The following is a 24,155-nucleotide window of genomic DNA, read 5'->3' as shown; positions in this document are numbered from 1 at the left end:
TTATAGGCATAACAGATTGAAGTAGGGCAAACAAAAACAGGTCTCATTTTGGATGCATATGCACTGTTTCGTCTCTTAATTTCCATATTTCCTCGTCTCCTGTATAATCCATTTAAAGTCAGAACCTGAATGAGCAGCAATTTAACTTTTGAGTGTTGTTTCTGACTTCTGCTTCCTGTCTCTGTTGGGGGTGTCAATAACATTATTCAATGCTTTTGAAATGCTTTGGAACCACAGAAGGTATCTATTATCCTGATTATATTGGTGTTACATCACATATGTACAGACACATGTACATGCAAATGTTTTGTTTTCTCTCTTATAACAGTAAATCTTTGTGTGCACAATATGGGTGGCTCTGCACACCACATCTTACAAAAAAAATTACAGTAAATAATGTGTTTGACACATTGACTTTTTCCTCCAAATGTTTTTCGGTAATTTAATATTCCTAATATTAAGGGCGGGTTGATTGATCAGTGATTACAGTATGTCTGAGATAGAGGAAATCACATCTGGTTTTTATTTGGTCTCATTGGATTCAGCTGATGTATTAGCCATAAAAGTTTATTTTGAAAATTCTGAGAGAGATTATAAAAAGAGGTTGGAATAAAAACACGCAAAGACATAGAGAGACGTTGACTTGTATTTTTCAATAGCAGGTACAGTCTCTATGCTAGAAAAATGTTGTGCAGATGTTATTGTAACAGTGCTTATGCTGCTGTCTCGGTTGCTAAATTTGTTGTAGTAGCCTGTGTGTGTGTACTGCATATTGATAATTGCAGCCATATGTTGCATACTTGCAAATTCTGTGTAAAATTATCAGGTTTTGTTACATAATCTATGATAAAGTGAGTGCTATGAATGCGTCTGGGCTCCCTTCCCTCTCTGCTCAGTGCATTAATCAATGCACATGCCTTTTACCATCCTTGGGGACTCACTGTTGAGAATACGTTTACCCCAGTCCTTAATTAACACCTGATCATATGAGACGCATACATTTTTATCCATGATCTCTGGCAGTCTAAATTTTGTTTGTAGACATGAGCTTGCTACTTCCTCATTAAATGAACTGACTGGATGTTTACAAGCGTTTTACACATCTCGTTGCAACACAAAATTTAGATAAAACTTTCTATCCTTAAGTTTAACATAAAATGTAATGGTGCTGTTTATCTTTTTTTTCTCTCTGACAGATTGCAGATTTCTACACCTTGACAAAGAAAAGTATTTTGTTCAATTAACCATACGTCATTGTACTATAAGTCCATTTATGGTGACTTCTTTACTTCATTATCTCAGCAACAGCAACAACAATAGCAAGGAAAAAAGCCCTTCAAAAGTTTGTTTGCTTGAACTTGAAAGAAGGTGAATTAAATTGATTACAAAGTCCAAAACCATTAGAGGTCTGCTCAAAGGTTAAACCTTTGATTGTTCTCAGGTGTTTCTGAAGAAAGTTGTATTGGAATTTCTATGCAAAAGCAAACGTGAGGCACAGTAATAAAAAGTTTGCTAGGTCTGACATTGCTACGGCGTTTCAAAGACAAATGTGGGCGCCAAGGTAGTCATATTTATTGATTTTATTTGAAAATGAAAAGCCTAACACATCTCAAAATGGACTTCAATTGCCTGCATAAAGATCTGTTCAAAGATGATGTCAATAGAGAACAGTATTGGCATGAAAAGAGAGAAAAGTGGTTGTAACATTGTTCTTTAATAAAATCAAAAAAGAAGACTGTAAAATAAGAGGGCCAGAACTGGTTTTGTTTCCTGGATCCTGGATGCCTACCATATTGGGTGAAATTTGCCTGCTCAGAGACTGCTGATGAAATTAAGCTATCTAGCTAACTCTTGGACAGATAATGACTATCCATTCCTGCAAAATAATAAACAAATAAAATGAAAAAGCAAACACTCTCCGTCAACAATTTCTGCTTCCAAAAATTTTAAAATGATGGTGTGGCTTATCAACACTTATGTTTTAGACTGAGCTTCAATGAACAAATACTATAAAACTGAAAAATACATGTGCAGAGTTTAAAAGTTTTATAGAAAATAAAATATGACAGTAGTAGCACCGTGATGCGTGATGTGTTGTCTCACAGCAAAAAGGTCTTGGGTTGGAGTCCAGAGCTGGCCGGCTGAGGGCGTCTGGAGTTTGCACGTTCTTCCCAAGTGTGAACCAACTGTGATGTCACCCATCGGTTTGTGGACTACCATTTTGAAGCCCCGACTTTGCATTATGGGGGTCGCCATCTGGGTTTTTTTTTTTGCAACCGGTGCGTGCATCGTAACAACAAGAGCTTGGAGCAGGAAAGTGATGTACTGCACACAGTCCACATTTGATCAACACTGCGTAGTTTGACAGCTTTATCTGAGTTTCGGGAGACTTCGTTGGAAACTGGAAATGCAGTGGCGACCACCTGGTTGCAATCTTTCTCATATTACAGCTGAGCAGTACACCAAAACATGCTCCTGAAGACATTTTAGGCGAGAGAATACGCAATGCAGAACAGGATCTTCCTTCATATTTAATCAACACTGCCTAGTTTGACAATTTGATCTGAGTTTCGTGAGCCTTGTGCCTGTCTCTGGATGGACTTACTGAGAATGACCTGTCAATCACGAGCCCCAATATCACTGCTTTATCATATATTTTTACTCTAAATGGCACCGTAATTTACAAAATGAACATCATGGTGTATAGAAGAAATTGAGCCCATAGATTCAGTAGGAAACTGTGTACTGTCAAGTGAAAAAATAGAGTCATTTTGCCATAAACTTACATACAGTCAGACTTCCTTCTGAAAAAGAATGCATGTGTAATGCCCTTCACAGTGGTTTTACTTTTCAGACCTGGATGTTTTGTCCATGTATCGTTCTTCCCGTGCTTGTGTGGGTTTTAGCTGAGTGATCTAATTTCCTCCTCCAGGCCAAGGCATGTAGATTAGGTTAATTGGCAACACTAATCTGCCTGAAGGTGTAAAAATGGGTGAGAATGTTTCTGTGTGTCAGCCCTGTGACAGACTGCCAGCTTTTCCAGGGTGTACCCAACCTCTCACCCAATGTGTGCTGGGAGAGGCCCAGCCCTTTGCAACCCTGAAAAGGTAAAGTGGGCATTGATGAATGGATCGATGGATGAATGGATAAAATCTGAATGTGTGGAACTAAAGTGTCCTTGCTTGGTTAAACACTGAATGGGTGCAAAAGTGTCTTACCATCACCACCCTTACCCTGTCTCTTAATGACTAAATCAAATCAATGACAAATCTATTTTGAGCGCTGTGACTCTTGCCATCGCGTGGGGAGGAGGTTGGAGGAAGTGTAATGAGCCATGGGAGACTTGTGAACTGCATCCTAGTGGTGTGATACTTTATGGGGGGGGGGGTGTTTGCTTGAGTGCAGGGGGCTTCGGCATGCTAAGCAGTGTTTGTCTGTCTTGAACAGTGGGTTGTTAGAAAAACACAGCAGGAGACGAGGAGGGAAGGATGAGAGGAGGAGGGGTGTGGAGGAAGGTGTAGCTAGTGCCACCTGTGTTTACATGAATAAGTCATCATTTTGCACAGGGAGGGGGTTCTGTCACCTGTCAGAAACAGAGTAGCAATAGAAACCTCTTCTTGACTGCAGCTCATTAGCATCCTGCTGTCCCTTTAAATCATGTTGGTTAGTTAAGTCATACAGTCATAGAGAGTTACTCAGAGTGTTGTGGGTTTTTGTGGGTCAAGCCCAGACCAAAATCAGAATTGGGCTGGGAATCAATGTTGGACTCTGGGAAACCTTGCACTTGCCAGAATAAAACAAGCCTTAGTCTAACTGTATTTATTTCATTAACATTTTTTTTAAAAAAATGACCATGTTTTCTGATGAATGCATAATGGAGATCTGAGCAGCTGAAGTCATGTGGGGCCAAAGTCTCATGGCGACTGATCTCAGGTGTTTGTCACCTGCATTTCTCATTTCTGCCACTTCAGCTCTGAGCAGAAAGGTCACGTCAACAGATCCAGGGGACAGATATATAGACAGATAGCTGGTCTGGCCAGTTTTCCACGGTGGCAGGATCTTACAGTAGCCTCTCTAGCAAAACTCTCATGTTACTGGTGTCTCATTTCACTAGCTCAGGGCAGCGGGCGAAACTCACCGTCCTTGGGTATGTGCCCTCTCTCCCCTTTGTCTGTGTAATCTATTGCTCAATAGTCTTTTACCGATATGTCCATGTATCATTTTTTTCTGCCTTTCTGCTGCTTTTCCTTCTTTTTAATCACAATGACTTATTGCAGAACCTCAGCCCTGTTTTCTCCATATCCTGTCTGTCTCAAGTCACTCGCCATACCTTGCTGAACATCATCCCTAATGTATCTAATGAGGCGATAACGTGTAGGACACAAATCCTGGAGCTGGTCCTTTGATCTTTTGTATGTCAGCAAAGCTACGGTAATGAGGTGGCTTTGTCATTGTAGGATTTACGATGACTGGATACAAGCAACTGCATTCCTGGACCCTTTAAAGCTCTCTCCTACCATTATCGCTGCTTCTGATAGGATGACAGAGTGCTAAAGTGGAAAGGTCGAACCAATCACCATACATGAGCTGTTTTGGCGTTAGTATTTTATGTATGTGGCTTACCAGAGCAGTCAGCAAAAACGGGGAAAAACTGTCAGTTCCAAGTGGTTTCTGCTTCTCAAAAGGAAGTTTTTCCTCACCACTGTCACCCTAGTGGTTGCTCTTGGTGGGAATTGTTGGGTCTTTCTAAAGAATATCAAGAGTATGACAGTCCAGGCCTGCTCTATACACTGAAGAAAGAGTTTGTCAAGGGTTCTTTGTGTCATTAAAGTCCCTTTTCATCTGAAGAACCCTTTTGGAAAAGAGTTCTTGAAGGACTGCTGAAGCCCATAAAGAACTCTTTCGTCAAGGCTTTGTCCAGAGTTCTTTGTACCACAATATAAAAGGCTTCTCTGTTGAAGCTCCTGGATGGGTTCTAGATGAAACCCTTGGGGAAAAAAAGGCCCTTGGTAGAAGCTAGAAGGGTTCTGGATAGAAACCGCAGAGAGGGTTCTGGGTGGAACCATTACATCATAGAAGGGGTCTCTGTAGAACCTCCCATAGAGTGTTTTGGGTGAAGCATTTCACAGAGTTGAAGTTGAATTCACCTGCAGCAGTTATACAAGTTATACAAACAGGAATTCATAAATATCACAACTTTCAATTGTGGATGGACATTGATAAGAAATCAATACTTTTTGTCTCCTTGTTTGATTTGAGGAACAAATGTACCATCTGTGTAGCGCTTGTAAGAACAGGCCAGAACAGATTCTAAATCATCCTATTCTTTTGGTAGAATTAGCATTAACTTTTAGTGGATCCAGAGCGTGTGTTCAGTGTCATTTCTTTACCCTAACTGACAAAACCCCACCTTCCTCTGTCGTAGGACAGATCTCTGCACAATTTGAATTTGACAAAAGTAGAAAAATAAAGGCCATGTCTCATTGTGATGCAGGTTAGTTCTTGACAACTAGGGCTTTCAAGGTATAGTATGTCAGTAAAATGTTGCTGATCTTTATTTCTACAATACAAAGGTGTTAAAATTATAGATGTCTTCAAATCATAGACAAAAAAACTGGATCTAAAGAGATCAGATTCTTTAATCAACCTGTGTGTGTTTTTCTGCAGTTGAAAGTCCATGCAACAGGTGTATTGCTTGGGGGAAACTCCCATACACCCAAGGACTAAATATGGCACAGGTGCCTAATTCAGGTGCTTTGTGGAATCATGCAAACTCTCTGAGGGCTTCTAGTGGACAGGTGTGGCATGGCAGGGTTTAAAAAGGAAAAATACAGACAGACTAGTGTGAGGGAGAATCAAAGACAGGGATAGATAAAAGGGATATATGGGGCTTGCAACACATCACACGGTGCCGGGTTTGTTGACGAGACACAAACAAAGAGCGCTGCACGGAATGAATGTCAGCTGCACGTCAGCCCAAGCAGCAGGAGACAAACAGCTGACAGCGGTGGAAAAACAGGGGTCACAGCCTTTAAGGGCAAGACAGTAAACAAACTGAAGCTATTTCATGTAAAGCGAATGTGTAAAATATAAATTAGTTAGATAGGTACTTTTTTCAAGTTTTGAGGTCTGCAAAGTTTGCAGAAAAGATAACTAACAACAGCAGCTAATGTAGTTGCTTGCTAGCTGTTGATGGTACTGAAATATTTTGGTATTGTGCAACATCATCATTGCATGCTCCATGTCTTTGCCTTTAGCAGGTGTTGTCCATGCATTGCACAAGTTGCATTTGGCATAATCCCCATGAACACAGAACCAAAGATGCCATATTACAGACAGTTATTCTTTTTGCTTTCTTTTTTGATAAATTTGGTAAAAACAAAAAAAAAATGTTTTTTTGATTTCAACATATATTCATTTTGATTTGTTTATGTGAATCAAATAAAAAAAAATCTATGAAATGGAATAAAACAGGCATCAGTTAGAAGGATGCAGACAAAATGACCCAATGTCTTTCTCTTTCTCTTCTGTTTTTGTAGACATGTCAGTCCAAGGTGTTTGATCTATCAGATGGAGTGTCCCAGTACGCATGGTTCCCCTGCCGTGAGGCCCACGTGTCAACCTATGGATATCAAAACTATTTGCTGAAGGTAAGACTTATCTGAAAAGAATGATGCAAAAATATAGAATATAACAATATAATGAACAAGGCAAGACATTGGACACCACTCCACCTTGCACTGAGGAGTTCTCTACCCTCAGTCCACATCATTCTATACTGGGACACCCAGCAGGGAATTACAATATAACACCGTGCCATTATTATGGTAGCTGAGAGAGTGCAACACTCCCCAACCTAAAAAATACAAGCCAGTACAGAAGGATTATATGGATTCCAGTTACTGAAGATTTGTACTTGACTTTAAACTCCTTATTTTCCTTTATTCAGGCCCACTTTTCTCATCCCATGGTGGCAGCAGCAGTGATTATCCATCTCGCTGCTGACGGGACTACTTACATAGACCAGACTCAGTGCAACATCACGGTTCAGCTGGTGGACACCAAGGAGGGTATCCATAGTCTCGGTGAGAACTGTTTCCTGTACTTTTAAATTGCAACTCACTTGAATCACCTTTGTACAGTAGGACAAATAAAACAACAACACGGTTTGATAGTCAAGCTGCAACCTGAGCACTAGCACTGTACTTGAGTGCTGAAACTTCTAAAAAAAAAAAAGTTTGACTTGCACATGGTTACGAAGACATGGACATGTTTCTGTCCCTGCTTTTCCCACCTCAATTTCAATTCACTCTGTTTTCTCTTTGTCTCCTCTCCATCGCCGATATCCTCTCCACAGGTGAGTGGCGTCTCAGCTGCCGCACCAACCCTTTGGTGATCCCGGTGAGCCACGACCTGTCTGTGGCCTTCTACCACACCAAGGCCATCGTGGTCATGTTTGCCTCCCGCCTGGTGGCCATCTCCGGCGTAGGCCTGCGCTCCTTCCAGTCCTTCGACCCCATCACGATAAGCGGTTGCCAGAGCAATGAGATCTACAACCCCACAGGCCAGAGGTGAGGCTGAGACATACTGAAATGGATGATGGGTGAACATGAGGCATACATATGTTACACACACATCAAAACCAAAGACATGCATTTTAAATCCTAAGATTATGTGCATTTACACAAGAATGCAGCCACAAACACAGACACAAAGTTGCACAATTGCACCTAATTTGGAATCATGTTTTTCCAAGTCTCCATGTGATGAAGTTACAAATTACTATCATTTATTCTGACTTCTCATGGATTATGATACATCAGGACTTTAGGGGACATTCTGTTGGTGACTTTAGGGCTTTACAGTCGAACAACATTTGACATGCATAAAGAAAACTCCAGAAAAGAGGAGGGGTTAAATTGAGAATAAAATAAAAGAATTATTAAGCGTGTATTGACAAAGGTTGAGCCTTTCAGGTAGGGTGTGAAAGCATTTGTAGCGAAGGCCGTGGATTTGATAAGACCACAAAATGTCCTCTCTACCACCTAGAAAAACGACAGACTACACCCAAGATGCAAGTCAAGGACACCATTCACACAAAAAGAGGAGAGACAAGAGATGCTAAGAGCTGTTTGTGTGTGCATATATGAGCCAGGGAGAGGCGGAGGCATGGTGTAATTAATGTTGCCAACAAGCTGTTTAATGTTAGACGTCTGCCCAAAGCCACAGCTATAACAGTAAAACGTTCTAGGTAACAAATATAATATCACTGGAAATTCACAATTAATGTGGACCTGTTGCTGAGGTCCACAAATTTCCAACAACAGAGCCACCGCGCCGCCTCCAGCACTAAATCTTGTTTACCACCCCAGTTTGTTTTGTACTGAGTTCGGCTGAAGTGCACACTGCATACAAATGCTCTTTTTCTTTCCAAAGTGGACATGTTTCTCCCGTAGTTGTTTCTGCATTGTTCAGCACTACATTGAGGTTGTCAGCTGCCATTTTCTCAACTTTAACTGGTTAATTGAGTAAATGACCTGTCAATCAAGCATCAAAGGTGCTGCCCGGGGCCAAAGACTATTCCATATTTGGACATTTTTCTGTGTGACGAAATGATTTGTAACAGTTGGAAACACAGGATCTGGACCAGGAAATGAAAATGATCCAATTGAAGTAAAAATACCATAACAGATATTGAAGAGATTTGTAATGGCTTTTGACAAGACTGCCAAACTTTTGACCCTCCAGCACTGTAAAAGGGGCAACTCAGGCCAAGCTGAAAAATACAATTTTTTTCTCTTATCTGCCATGCTAGCCATCTGGCTTGTTTTGGTGTGAGTCGCTGAGTTTTGGAGATATCGGCTGTTGAGATGTCTGTTTTCTCTTGCATTCAGTGGAACCAGAGCCACTTTTCCATACACATGCGCTGGCTTGGCTTGACTCAACTCATCAGCCGAGCACAGCAGGGATTTGAATCTCCATAACAATAGGCCTGCATGCTTGAAGGTGTGTCTTGTAACTGATACGGGCTTGTTTTGAGTCAAGTACTTGTAAAATGGTGGATAAATACATTTCATTTCTTATAAATTCCTCCCAGTAAAAGTTTCCCGTTATTTTTTTATGTAAAAGCTTTTATTATGAAGCAGTAAAACCAGACAATGTTGGGTTTTTTAATCAGCAGTAACTTCTCATGACCATCCAACTGAAAGCAAACATGAAACAGTAAAATAAAGCAGATACCTGAAAGAACAAACTGCGACACAGGAGAGTAACTAAATTTCAAACCACAGAGATTCAGTTAAAGTACTGAGAGCTGTGTATATCCTTCTTTCTGCTGCCCTGCAAACAGATGAGCTGATTCTCAACACACGCTTGAGAGGGAGAAGGGGGGGTTTGTCACGGGTTTGACGTCTCGTCTACCGTGGGTTGTGCGCACTTCGCCCCCACTCTAGTGGTGGTCCATTTCAGATGCGACTTGGCACAGCTTGGCTTGTTGTGAGTGGTAATGGAAATGCAAATCAGTGTAGCATGGTTTTGGCGTGCCCAAAAGTGATAATGGAACATCCCTGTAGATGGAAATTGACTTGTGGTACGCAAAGTGCCAAAATATACATTTTAAAAAACAAAAGCAAAGTCTTCGTCCAGAAATCATGACCCAGTTACTCAAGATAATCATCAGACCTTGTTGCAAGCAGTTGCACGTAGGAACAGTTTTCTTTGAACCGATCTACACCTGCCAATTGTACCACAGTGCAGAAGGAGGCGTGCATCATCGATGAGAGTTTACAACTCAGCCATTAATGTTTACGCTGTCACAAGCCCGAGCCTCTCGAGTTTAAGTCGACAAGAAGACAGTAGACAGAATATAGTCGACAAGAAGACAGTGGACAGAATATAGTACCTATACCTATAGGTACTAAAAATGACCTGGTACCTATAGTAACCAGGTCATTTTTTGGTGCTTTGAGCACCACAAGTTAAGTGCCATCTAAAGCAGATATCTCTATGGCCAAAATCTCCAAAATGCAGCAACTCACACCAAATCCCGGTGGGTAAATAGCACTACAGGTAAGAGTAAAAACATGTATTTTTGAGTGAACTGTTCCTTTACTTTTAACTTCTAAACATATGATGTCATGTCACTCCTCACAAACATAGCTAAAACCAGACCACACATGCACAAGGAGTCACAATTTACCAATTTCCACACCACTGTCATGCATGAGACAATTCATACTGATGATGCTCCCACAGCCCTTTCAACAAGAAATGCACTAATAAACACCACAATGCACAAAGAATGGATGGTCGGGGGGTCTGTGCGGAGAGATAGAGCTGTTTGTGGCTTTTGTTGTGTGCCAGTGAGACATCCAAGAGCACCTAAATAGATTAAAACTGCTGTGTATCTGCATCAGCCAGGAAATTGTTTGTTACCGCACACACACACACACACACACACACACACACAGACTAGTTGCTTTCTCCCGGAGTTCTTGCTGACTTTCCTTTCTTTCATATTCTCTCCACTTCATCTAATTTCCAATGGCGCTTGAAAAATAATGTTTTTTATGACGGCGAGTCAAGCAGACCAGTTTTGACTTGCCACAAGCTGAATATTATAATATTATGATCAGTTATTATTCACTAGTTTATCCTTACAACATCAGCAGAGAATTCTGGCTCGGTCTTTTTTGTCTTTTTATATCACTGATCGGTTTCTTCTCTTTAATCGACTCCAATTCATCAGCTTTTCTGTCGTCTGTACCCCACTTTTAAATATTTTTTTGTCCCTCTTCCCCATTTTAACCTCACTCCGTCTTCGCTTCGTCCTTATTCCCGTTCCCTCTTCCTGCTTTCCTCCTCCCCCCCTCCATCATATGTTATCCCTGTCTTCTCATCCTTCACTTTCACGTCATCCTCCTTTCCCTCCCTAACTGTTTGCCATCTCCTTCGCCTTAATTCTCCCCTTTCTGTGCCTCCTGCTCCCGCTTTCACTCTCTCATTCTCCTGGGCTGAGCAGCACATTTCCCGTAATACTTGTGCCTCCACGAAACACCACATCCCTTTTTCCCTGAGTTGTTAACAACAGGAGCTATTAACATGACTCAGTTTTATGTTCCATGCTTGTCTGCAAATGCATCCACATGTATGTTTTCCCTTTTGTCTCCCTTTTTTCACCGTTCTCTGTCATGTTCATGTTTTTTTCCTCAATTTCAATGCTCATCACCTCTTTTTTTGTCCTGTCCTCCCTTTTCTATTTGTCGTACACACTATTCTATTGTGCTGTGTACTGTGCTTCTTACTTGCAAGGGAGGAGGATAGTTTTCCAGGTAGTTAATTGTAATTTATGTCAGAGATTCCAGAATGACTAGCAGAAAACCACAAAGAGATTTTGTTCTAAGCCAAAGTGTCCACAGAGGAGGCTTCTAGACTTCCCCAGTTTGTCGTCAGAAAGTCTGAATGTACAGAAGGGGACTGCAGCTCTCGTGCTTTATAAACAGTCTTCACCTGCTCAGCTGAGCATCTTTTCAACATGAGCATTTTAAAGGAGGAATCTGTAATATATTTACAGTAATTAATCATAAGATGGCCATGATATGTCATCAGAGATTAAGCAAACATGCTAAGTTAAAATATTTGCTTCACTGACAATAACGCTACAGTCGCGGCGCCCTCCTTTGAAATTCCTATTCCGGCCCATAACTTGTGTTTTTGTTTGCATGTTTCACATTTATTAGAGTTAGAATTAATGCTGAATGTTCACTGAAAGACTTAATGCCTGTTCATGAGTTGTTACTTTTAAAAGGAGCAGATGTTTACACGGATAAATTGAACTATATGTCAGTGGAGCAGCAGTCACCGAACTCAGCTGCTTATTTTCAGAATAACAGGCTTATTTTTACATTAATAGACAACTGACAGTTATAAACAGCTTGTCTTGCACTTCTGCAGTGTTCCTGCAGCCTGTCTGAGCTTCCTCGAGTATGGGGAGGAGGATGCACACATTAAATAGGATTTCAACCTGTTTAATATATCGTCAGTGACTCCATCTCACTATTTGGACTGTAGTAGTAAGACGTGTAGATGTGCAGTTGTTACATATTGCTCCTTTACAATTTCACTATGAGCTCATTTGATTTTACTTTTACATTCTTTTAATACCAGGTTTTTCTGAGTGTCATAGTGGAAGAGACAACAAGATGGGAAAATGAAGGACATAAGAAATAATATAAGTGCATAGAAGGTTTGGATCGTTAATAATTTGTGAGAAGAAGTAGTCAAAGATCATGGCTGCAACAGAAGCAGGGAAACAAATGGATACAAAGAGCAAAATAGAGATTTCATTCTTGCAGGGGAGAGTTTAACAATGTTTCTCCAGACCTGTATTTTCTTACATCCTCTCTCTCTGTGCCCCCATACCTTCCCCTCTTTCTCTTTCCCCGTCGGCTTCATAAGGGAACCCTATACTGTCGAATGTGGACCGTTGTAAAAATGAGCCTTGGGCATGCAAGCATTCCAAGAGCATTAAATGCCTTCTTCATCAGACTACTGACACAGAGCTGTGACCAAACTCTGCCATCCAAGCCTGCACATAATATATCCTGTCGCTCTTAATTCACAAAGTACACCGTAAGCTGTGTGTGTGCGCGCGCAGGCGCCATATTCATGCACATAGCAAATACGCCAATCTTTTCTCCATGTGGTTTATTGATTTGATATGTTAAGCAGTCATTGATGGATGGATGTGGTCGACTCGGTGCGTAGCCTTTCTGTTTGTGAGCAAATGTGTGACTGCTTCCATGTTTGCAGTGTTATTTTATACACTGAGTTTATGTTGGTTGTAACGTTAAAGGAGAAATCTGTAATATATTTACTGTAATAAATCATCAAATGACCTCGATATGTCGTTAGAGATGAAGGGAACATGTTAAGTTTAAATACTTGCGTCTCTGACACACAAATCATTAATAAACTGTGTATTTTCGGAGCAGTGGGTGTTTGTTTTCAGGATAACGGATTTAGCTTTACATTGACAGACAACTGACAACTATAAACAGCTGATCATCTTACAGTGTAAGACTCGTGCTTGTCTTGCACTCATCTTGTGCTCTTGCAGTGTCCCTGCAGTCTGCCTTAGATTCCTTGAGTCTGGGGAGGAGGGAGCAGGAAAAATCTACTTGCTCCAACCATAGCTTGTAAATTAAATAGGGAACCAACTTATTTAATACGCAGTCTATGGCTCCAGCTCATTATCTGGACTGCAGTACTCACTTTTGGATGCAATTGTTACATATCACTCCTTAAAATATGATTTTTACTTTCTCTTTCTCTTTTTTCTCCCTCTGTCATTCTTTTACCAACAACTCCCCCCTCTACCCAACCCCCCTACACACACATGCTCACTTGTAGTTGTGTACATTACTCGTGCGAAGCCATTGACTGCCAGGAACCCTTAATCCGCAATGCAGAGCTCAAGTGCAGTAGCCCTGGCCGCCACTTCTACAACGGAGACCGCTGCACCATCTACTGCAACTCTGGCTACGTCCTGCAAATCCACCAGGATGATGACATCATCAAGAGCCAGGTAAGCACACTGCCGCACACACGTTTGAACGCACTTGGGCAGCCGAAGAGGCAGACGGATGCATAAATGTACAAAATGCATGTAATGTGCAAACACTTAACGTGTGAAAGCATTTCTGCAGCATATGGGAACATGCGTGCAAATATGGAGATGCATTGATGCAAACTCAAGTACACAAATGGCCATAAGAGACGAGTGCAAACACGCTTTCCTCCTCTCCATCTCTGCATTTATTTTGTCACCTGCAAAAACTAGGCTTGGCACGGCAAGCCTCCGGGGAGAATGACATCATGAACATCCAGGTAGATGAGTGCTGCACTGAGGAGCGGAGACGCCCCAGTCTCCTCCTCCTCCTCCTCCTGTTGGCTCGCTACACATACACATACACAAACACACACACACACGCACACATTTTCTGTACAAGCACAGACATAATAGTGTTTAGTCTCTTGCTGAGCATGCTGCACCATCACCTCAAACAGTCACTTTGTTTCGCTACTCCACCGGGACGATGACATCATCGCATAGTGTCTGCTCCCTCTCCCTCCCTCCGTCGCTCCATCCCTGCTCATTTTCGCACACATTGAAGTCTCTGTTAAAGGGCAGAGATTTGCTACCGCTTCTCTTGCACAGCAGCTCACATTAAACGCTTCCATGTAGATACCAGCACACAGTAAACGGCAAAGTACAGATGATCTCCTGCAGAAACAGGACACAGATGCAGGACAGACACAGTACACACGCAGATGCATGCACACCACAAGTAAACAAACAAACAGGGTAGTTGACACCGCATCGTAAACCTTTTTGGATCGGGGCCAAGCTGCTGTAAAGGCCATATAAACGCTTTATCCTTCTCCACGGCTCTGTAAAGCAGTCTGCAAGACAATCTATTAATGCTCCCTCAGAGAGAAGGGAGGTTCAGAGAACAAGGTAAATTTTGTTTTTATGTGTATTTCAGTCTGGAACTGTATGTGTGGGTATGTTTGTGTGTTCGGGAGTACAGGAGAAGAGTTTCACAGAGTGAAAGAGAGGGGGGAAATTATGACTTTTTTGGTATTTGGTCGGGATTCTGACCTTAACAATGTGTTCTCTATCCTGTCTTTCACTGGCTGTTGTTTGGATCTGTAACTCGTCATAATTGGAGCATTTTCGGAACCACAAAGTCGTTCAGCTGTCTGTCACTAAATGGCCTTCATGACACATGTGCATACCGTTTACTGTATCTGTGTGTGGCTGTGTGTACATGCGCGGGAGCAGATTTACATCCACATCCATACATACTGTATGTACAAACACCATCAGAATAGTTCTCCATTGAGTCGGCACAGACTTCTAATTGCATTAGAGTTTGATTGACAGTGCACTATGTGGCTATTCATCAATGTCAATTCATTTAGTGATAAATTATGCTTTTCAGAGGGGGGGGGGCAGGAAAGTACGCAGAATGTCGGGGACAGGAGAGAATAGAAAGGAAAGTAGGGCTCTGCCAAATATCATTTTTTGGACTTGGACAGTTTTTCACAAATGATGACTGACAGTTCAAAGGTATTTAGAGGACCTGGTAACTTTTGGCATCCATTCACTCCTCTAAAAGACCTCTGGTCTGTTTTGTTTGGTTTGATATCAAATAAGCATATTGCAGCTAATTTAAATAGATTATGCATACCTTGTAAAATAAGTACTATGTAACTTTCCTCATTAGATAGCAAAATATTAAATGTTTTTAGATATGATTATAAAACCACACATATGTTCTGTGACCTAAACTGTGCAAAATGTCCCATAGTTATCATTCTGTATATATATTTGATTTTTAGCATGTTGGATTGCAAAAATAACTTTCTTGGTACAGTGTTATCTACGATATGATATGATATGATATGATATGATATGATATGATATGATACAATAAGATATGATACAATGCAATACAACTTTATTGCCACTATTGACACTAAAATGAACTAAACTGTGCAAAATATCCCATGTAGTAATGAATTGTAGCATTATGATTTGCCAAAAGCATAAGAATGTTCTAGGTACAGTATTTTCTACGATCTTTACTGACCGATACCCGATAACTTTACTGTCACTGTATAATAAAATTCTGAACTAAAATATTCTATGTAGCTCTCATTTTGTAAATATATTGGATTGTAGCATTATAAACTGCAGAAATTCAAACTTTTTTGGTACAATATAATCTACGATATGATGTGATATGAGATAACTTCATTCAAACTTCATTTTGCGTCCTTTGGCAGCTCCATCCAAGGGTTTGCACATAGAATAAACATACAGTACACATGTGACACTTTCAACAAATGTACAAAACCCATCAAACAGTCATGACAAATTTACATATCACATTAAACTCTCAGTTAGCAGCACAGTGATTTTGGTTTAGCAACAGGAGAGATTGATGTATAAACAAATTCTTCAGCCTGTTGTGTTTAAATGGAGGGACTCTGAATCACCTTATCACTTTTTGTTCACAGATGTTATGATAACTTCTTTGTGTGGGTAATGAAAATGATGGAATATGTCATTCCAAAACTCCAGAATTCTTTGGCTGTTCCTACTTGACATGCATTCATCAGGAGTGACAGAAATCGACGTGCCAAAATCCCAAACTTCCGAAGTAAGTTAGAGCTCAGACGTCGAGGATGAGTAAATCACTGTGCTCAGCTGACATGTCACTGGTTTTAAAAAAAAAAACTGATGGTGCAAACTAGATGTGCAGATGAAAAATGTTTATAATTACCATAACAGAATCCAATCCTCTTTTAACTCACCCTGTCTGTCATAGCAGGAGTGCCTTCTATTACTAGCTTGTTGATCCATTTCAAGTCCAGCCTTTTATCCTCAAAGAGCGAAACAATTCTCTGGGAAATGATTTCACCAGTTGCACGTCCCTCCAGGGGCAGTAGAAGTCTCCTCCCGAAAGCCTTTGTAAGTTGGAACGCAGAAACGGTCCCACTGCGAATAAACACATGGGCACCATTCAGCATAAACTGAAGTTCTTTTTTTTTTTCTGTCCGCAGTAAACCGTCATTTTTGACATAAACTTTTCTTTGATTTGAGAGCAGAATGCAACATTTTGGAGCAGGTTTTGTTGCCATCTGTGGATTCCAGCAGGGGACAACAAAATATTTCTGTGACTGCAACAGCAGCACAGCTGTGACTGACTAAATTGTACAACAGTGGGACAAATAAGACAATAGAGATCTAAAAAAAAACAGAAAAAAAACATTGGGCACATCCATTTGAGATCAAAAGTAATACAGAAAATATGCTTCATGTCAAGTAGTTGTAGGATTTCGACAAGGGGCCTGCAAGCATCCAGAGCATCTGCTCTTACCTCCCCCTCAGATGGGCTGATATTCTGATAACCCCATGCAAAAGTTAAATGAACTTTAAAGTTAATGAGCAAAAATGTCACAAAATAAAACAGAAAACAACTTTTCATCAGATTTTCCTTATCTCCTCCTTGTACATCTCCTCAGTCATTACAAACGCTTGCGAAGAAACACACACATACCTCCACACTAAGGTTGAAAAGTGCGGTGTGAAGCACAATCTCGTCTCCTTTGATTAGCCAATTACGCTCTTGTTTCAGGGATGTCCAAGTGGTTCTGGGAACACCACCTTCTTAGATAATGCTATCTTCAGAAAAAATCTGTTCCCCTCACTTGCTTGATTTGTGTCTTTTATTGCTGTCTGTTTTTCCTATCGTTCTCTTTCTTTGAAGTTTTTAGGAAACACTCATTGCTGCTACTGAAAAGGCTTTTCCTTTATCAGATTCTTTATTCTTCCCCACCGTCCGTCATAGAACATAGAAGAAGCCCATCAAACCACCATTACCTGCCTACTATACACTCGCCGGCCACTTTATTAGGTACACCTGTTCAACTGCAGCTTAACACAAATATCTAATCAACCAATCACATGGCAGCAACTAGGCGTGTAGACATGGTCAAAACGACCTGCTGAAGTTCAAACAGAGCATCAGAATGGGGAAGAAAGGTGATTTAAGTGACTGTGAGCATAGTGTGGTTGTTCTCTCTAGGGTTTACAGAGAATGGGACGAAAAAGAGAACACAACCAGTGAGCGGCAGTTCTCTGGGCGAAAATGTCTTGTTGATGCCAGAGGTCAGAGAAGAATGAACAGACTGGTTTGAGATGACAGAAAGGGGGTCCAACCCGGTACTAACAAGGTGTACCTCATAAAGTGGGCGGTGGGTGTATGATGCCAATCCACTTTATTTAAATAACTGAAAGACCTCCTTTAGGTCTCATCAAAGTGATGACCAAGAATTAGAGCTCTGACATAATTTGAGCCATTATACCCTATACAGTTTTAAGGCCTATTAAGAGCCATATCAACATATTATTTTTGTCATGTTAATACGAGTAGGCAGTCAGCCAGCTCAGGCAAAGCAAGACTTTTTATGTGCATGTTTTATAGGCACCCAAATATGGATGTATTTATGCCCAGTGAGCAATTTTGATTGGAATGATTGGGCACCATTTTAAAAAAATGAATCCAGTCCTCGTTTCAACCATGGTGTGGATGTTTTCGTGCATGGGGTTTCTGTTGGTGCTCCAGTTTCTTCTCACTCCAAATTTGCGTGTAAGGTACCATATTTGAAATATTATTGCCTTTGACTTTCATCAAGGCAGTGGCCTGACAGCTGGAGCTGATCCAGCGGTGCTGCGCTGTAAGGACGGGTCAAATATGGACGGGCTAAATATGAGTGGAATAATCTTGAACTCAGGTATGGTTGCATAAATTTGTCTAACCAAATGTGATTTGCAGTGACCAGCTACCAAGGGCCCCATAAAACTGTTTTTTTTTTTTTTAACTTTTCACTAATTAATCATGTCTTTCTAAAAATCTATACTCTAAAATGGCATCACAGTGCTTAATTCATAAATGTCTCAGGGCCTCGCCACAAATGGCTCAGTGTGGTGCACAGACTGTTGGAGAATGAAGCAAAGCTACTCCAGCAATGCTGAAAAAAGGAGGAGGTGCAAGGATACTGAAAGACAACATCCTGCTCACGTCTGGCAAGAGATTCAGAAGTATCTGCTGCCATACAACCAGACAACAGAGCAGCTTCTTCCCTGAGGCTTTCCTCCCCACCTCACCATAAATGATAATATATTTCTATGACTGGGATGAGGAGGGTCCCATGCCTGTGTTCACTTTAGGCCCCAAATTAACTAAATGCGCCCCTGCACACTGCAGAAGCTATAAATGCTGTAACACCTGTTTCATTATGACTTTCTGGACATTTTTTTTGAGATGTCACTTCTGTCACCTTTTCCTCCCCCTGTGCAGAGAGGTCATGGAGGTGCTGATGGTGCCACAGCACCTGTGTGAATGAGAGTGAATCCTGTGCATTGTAATCCCAGTTTTTAAGCACAAGCAGGTACAGCCTGTTTCTCCACAAGATGCTGAATATGTGGATGCTGAGTTAAAGTTTGACAGTTGTACGGCTGGTACCAGGTGATTGGGCGAACAAGTGGTCAAACTTATGGAGCCCATCCCTGTACTCTGTGTCTGCTAATAGAGAGCCTGTGTAACCTTCAGTTGTGTGGGAACAGTTGCCTTTAGAGTTGAAAATTTTATGCATTTTCCTGAACCAACTTGAACTTGAACATGTTAACATAATTGATAATATAATAATAATAATTGATTAATCATTAGTCATTTTTAAAATACAAAGACAATTTAAACAAATAATAAAACAATAAAACTCTTGCTTGTAACAGCTGCTCTTGTCCACTTGCCCTTATTCAACAAATTGATCAGAACAACGCAATTACTGCCATTTCTACACTAACAAAGTAGACCAAACCAAACCATAAGAAAACATGTGAGTGCTGCAGAAATGGTACACAAAACATGCATTAACTGTGAATGATTTTCTACATTTTTTGAGTGGCGTTTAATGATTATTCGGCATCGTTAACTTCCCTAGTTTCTCTCTATTTGAACAAAATTGTACATTTTCTTTAAGATCATTAATTCTTTCTCTCAAAACGAAAGCTCTCACGTGGTGATTGAAACAAAAGTTAGTTTGAAATCCACTCTGTCCAGGCTAACGTGCAAAAACTATTTTTCTACCAGAAAATGTGTGTATTCCAGGCAAATAAAACCTCTCTGCTTCTAAGTAAAGCTGATTATTTTCTCCAAAACTGTTTCATAAGGGCTTTTCCAGGAGGACCAGGCAATAATAAATTATACTTAATTCCATTACTAAGCAATACTGTAATAACTCTGTCTATCAATGTGCAACTGTGTGTTATTGCTAAACTTTTTTTTGTGTTCATGTGCCATCTGAGAAGAGGAAAGCCCCTAAGCTGAAGGAAGAGGCTGTCAGTCAGTCGGTTCATTTGTCTGTTAGTCTGTCTGGCTTGAATTAGGCAGAGTAGCCAAAGGTTGTTAAAATCGCTTCTGGAAGAGAAGTAGTCAGCTGTAAATTTTTTAAAGGAAGGAAAATTCCCACACATTTACACAGACAGTACACACACATAGGCACACAAGCCTATATATACTCAGACACTTGGGGATACACGCTTGATTAAATGTGAAAACAGCTCATGGCAGATGTACGTAAACGTGTTTCTGTGTGCGTGTGTGTCTGTATTTGCGCACAGGAAAAGTTTGGATTGTTTGAAGAGGGGTTGTATGAGTTACTTATTGTTAATCAGTGTATTACCTACAGTAGATGGTAGTTGGCAAGCCCTCAGTTTGGAGAAGCAGCAGGAGTCTCGGTGAAGGAACCTCAGCATCGAACTGCTGTGGACAGGATCAGCACTAAAACATAATTTAGTCACTTAAAAAAGGTCCACCTAAAGAAAACATCAGCATCAGTTTAAGTGTAGGCTACATTTACATGATTTTTATCTTTTTACCTTGCTGTCAGATGGAATTTTCTGATGTGAAATGGTTCTTGTAAAAGCCAAACACTGATCTCTTCAAACCAACCAAACTCCATAAGCAAAATCAGTGATTTTACCTTGCAGAACACAGGAGTTAATGACCTATCGCTGCCGCTATCTTTTAGATCGTTTGTGTTATTGTGTGACTTTTGTGAATCTGAACTATCCTTTTAAAACACAGAAGTCAGACAATAACACAAACAACCTAAAAGATAGAGGCAGCAGTAGATCAGTGACTCCCATGTTCTGTGTGGTAAAATCACTGATTTTGCTTATGGAGTTTGGTTGGTTTGGAGAGAGCGATATTTAGCTTGTAAGAAGGCAGTTTTCTGGTACTCCTTTCTGCTTCTCCAAACTGGGGGCCTGCCAGCCGCCATCTACTTTAAGTAAATACAATGACTACTGATAAGCACCTCATACAACCCCACTTCAAATAATCCGAACTATCCCTTTAAAATCCCATATACACACATATTTACAGTCATCGCATTATCACGAAATAGATCCTTCCACATGTCTTCCATGCAGACTTTGCTCACAGCCTCCCATCACGGTTGACACATTCAACTCTACACCCAGTAATTTTTCAGCAGGCGCTCACATGTGATGCATATGTTACTTTGTTGGACATCCAAATATGAAAGGAGCTTATTTATTTTGAGGGAACCTGATACTGTTATGCAGTATCATATAATGGGATCAAGATGAAAGATAGAAATTCAGGGCAAGAGGGAGAAGGTTATGAAGCAACAGATATGTAATGCTAACTGAGTCCAGCTTGTGTGGCCTTAAAGTTTGGCCCCTCTTTAAAAAGATGTGTGTAATTAAAGTTAACCAAAACAGGGGTAGGATGTAACTCATGGTGAGACACAGGTTTCCCCTTCATTTTATTTGTTCTGAGAAGAAAAAAAAAAGTCAAAATGATTGAGCTCTCACAGCTTTGTTGTGAGATTTCTTGGCACTGCTATCAATTTAAGCATTCTTGTTGCGTTACATGGTGCTATTCAATGGAAGAGGATGAAAACAGTTGAGGTTTGGATGATGCAGCGGCTCCCCATTTTGGTCTCATCTTTGCAAATATCATACCGCAAGCCAAATAATTTACAGGAATCAGAGCTATTTCTGATAGACGTACGATCAGGAAATTTTTCATCAGGAGAAAAAGCCCTGGACCAAGAGATTGCTATTTTGAAGTGTAATGTTTTGGAAATATTCTGATTGCCTTTGCTGCTTCCAGGAACTCATATAGGAGCAAATGCTGGGTCTTTAATGTTATATTCTCTGCACAATCTTCTCATCACTCTTGATCAGGAAGGGTTACACAGTGATATGTGTATGGGGTGTATAAACACTTCATACACACACACACACACACACACACACACACACACACACACACACACAATTAATGCAAGACATGTGGCAAGTCTCAGTCAGACCTTGCCAGGTCATAGCTCCTTCAGCAGTAACCTGAATGGCTGCTGTTTCTAATCAAGGGCTATTTCTCAATGATAGGTCTATAATGGGAATGGATGGGATGTTAATCTATTATACTGGGTCTTATATCGTGCTGTAAGACTTGAGCTCGTCTTTGTTTGTCATAGTTGAGTGGTGTTACCACTGTTGGGCTTGACTCCTGGCCTGAGTCCGTTTCTTGCAGATATTTCATGTTCTCCCCGTGTGCGGATTTCCTCTGGGTTCTCCAGTTTCCTCCCACATTCCAACAACATGTAAAGGGTCCGTTTGCGCAGGATGCACTCTGTAGGCTTGAAAATGTGAGGCAGGCTGCCTTGATTTTGAGAAGCTTGCACAAAAAGGAGCACAGGTTTTTTTTTTTTCTTTCTGTCGACAGGCATAGTCAAAACCGACCGCTAAGCCGTGCAGCGTAGTTATTGACAGCTATCTTAAAGGAACAGTTAGGATTTTTTTAAAGTGAGGATGTACCAGGTATTTATCCATAGTCAGTGTTTTACCTGCAGTAGATGATAATCGGCATGCCCACATTTTTAAGAGACAGCTGGAGTGCCAGTGTACGACACTAAGCAATGTATTGCTGTGGGCGGGGTCAGCAGAAAAAAATGTATTTATCAACCTAAAAAACAATCCCACTTTAAAAAATCTGTATCCGTTCATGTGTACTCTATATTTACAATAGTTTTGATGCTTTACTTTGACATCTGACTGCTTTTTCTGACTGGAAACTGCTGTTATGTAAGTCACATATTGTTCTCTCCGAAGCCACCAGACTCCATTGACAAAATCAGTCATTTTACCTCACAGAACAAAGCAGTTTCTGGTTTACTACTGCCTCGATTTGTTTGTTTGTTTCTGCATATGTGTGACTTTGGTGTTTTAAAAGATTAGTTCTGATTCACTGAAGTCACACGATAACGCGAAGAAACTTAACAGGTCAAGCCCACAGTAGATTAGAAAGTTCCGTGTTCTGCGAGGTAAAATCACTGATTTTGCCAATGGAGTCTGGTTGAGTGAGAGATAGAGCAATATTTAGCTTACATAATGGTGGTTTTCTGTCAGAAACATCTGTTTGATGGCAGGGGAAAGTTAGGTACACTTAAACATATACATTTATATTAGCTTCCTACTCCGGTACTCCTGCTGCCTCCCCAAACGGGGGCCATGCCGACTGGCATCCACTGCAGATACTGCACTGACTAACAATAAGTACCTTATACGACCCCACTTCAAATAATACAAACTATTCCTTCAAGTAAGATCGTAAAATTGTGCATGTGTGTGCTTACAATTATGAGCTGCACTCGTATCTACTTTTCCAAAAATTTTCTTTGCTTTCCACTTAACACCAAGTTCATTGCATGCTACGACTTAGGTATAATTTCTGTTTGGCGTTAAAGACATCTGTCAAAAGCAACAACTTTTCAGTGATACGACTTCTTAGGATTATGATACACAGAAACTCATAAAAGGGATGAATCCACAGAGGTTGTATGTGTTTGTAGCTCTCTCTGCGTGTGTGTGTGTTTCTCAGAACCTGTCACACTTCCACCAAAGTCAATCTGTTTTGTGTTAAGGCTGATTATGCAGTTGTTGGATATCAGTTGTCTGAGTGGCATGACTTGACCTTACAAATGCTATCAGCAGTTACTTGAGCTGCTGGGCAGCCTGTGAGGATACTGACATACAGTAAACTAAGCCTGATCAAGCTTTGTTGGGTTACACACTGATTAGAGAGTGAGTGCTGAATTGCTGTAGTCATTTTTAGCGAGGTAAACATTTATAGGATGTGTGTGGGACATCAATTTGTCATACCAATGCACAAATGAGAGCTTGTGTCAGTGCGTACTCATGCTTATAGCCGACTACAGGATAGACCTGTATCCATATATTTGTCTCTGTCTGACACTCACTTGATATCTTGTCATATTTTCCAGTCGGACTCTTCAGTGACCATAACCTGTGCGAATGGGAAGTGGAACAAACAGGTTTCGTGTGAGCCCGTGGACTGCGGGCTGCCAGACAAATACCATGTTCATCCTGCCCACTTCGACTTCCCAGAGGGCACCACCTACGGCAAAAAGAGCACCTTTCAGTGTCGAGAGCCTGCCCAGCTCGTAGGTGAGAAGCACACACGCACCCG

The 24,155-nt window shown here is 40.8% G+C and overlaps 1 protein-coding gene across 1 annotated transcript in view; it reads left to right on the top strand.

Moving 5' to 3' along the window:
• The window catches only part of pappaa (pregnancy-associated plasma protein A, pappalysin 1a), a 119,048-nt gene that overhangs the window by 62,988 nt on the left and 31,905 nt on the right, over window positions 1–24,155 (top strand). Inside the window, exons 11-15 of the mRNA XM_084745800.1 lie at window positions 6,540–6,650; window positions 6,950–7,085; window positions 7,358–7,571; window positions 13,411–13,585; window positions 23,950–24,133. Of these exons, the coding sequence (XP_084601926.1) occupies window positions 6,540–6,650; window positions 6,950–7,085; window positions 7,358–7,571; window positions 13,411–13,585; window positions 23,950–24,133 (820 nt within the window). The remainder of the gene's footprint in view (window positions 1–6,539; window positions 6,651–6,949; window positions 7,086–7,357; window positions 7,572–13,410; window positions 13,586–23,949; window positions 24,134–24,155) is intronic.

This window comes from Lutjanus erythropterus, chromosome 20 (assembly GCF_056507025.1).
Source record: "Lutjanus erythropterus isolate fLutEry1 chromosome 20, fLutEry1.hap2, whole genome shotgun sequence".
NCBI lineage: Eukaryota > Metazoa > Chordata > Actinopteri > Lutjaniformes > Lutjanidae > Lutjanus > Lutjanus erythropterus.
Note: the sequence above shows the minus strand (reverse complement) of the source record. Positions and strands in the feature narration are given on the sequence as shown.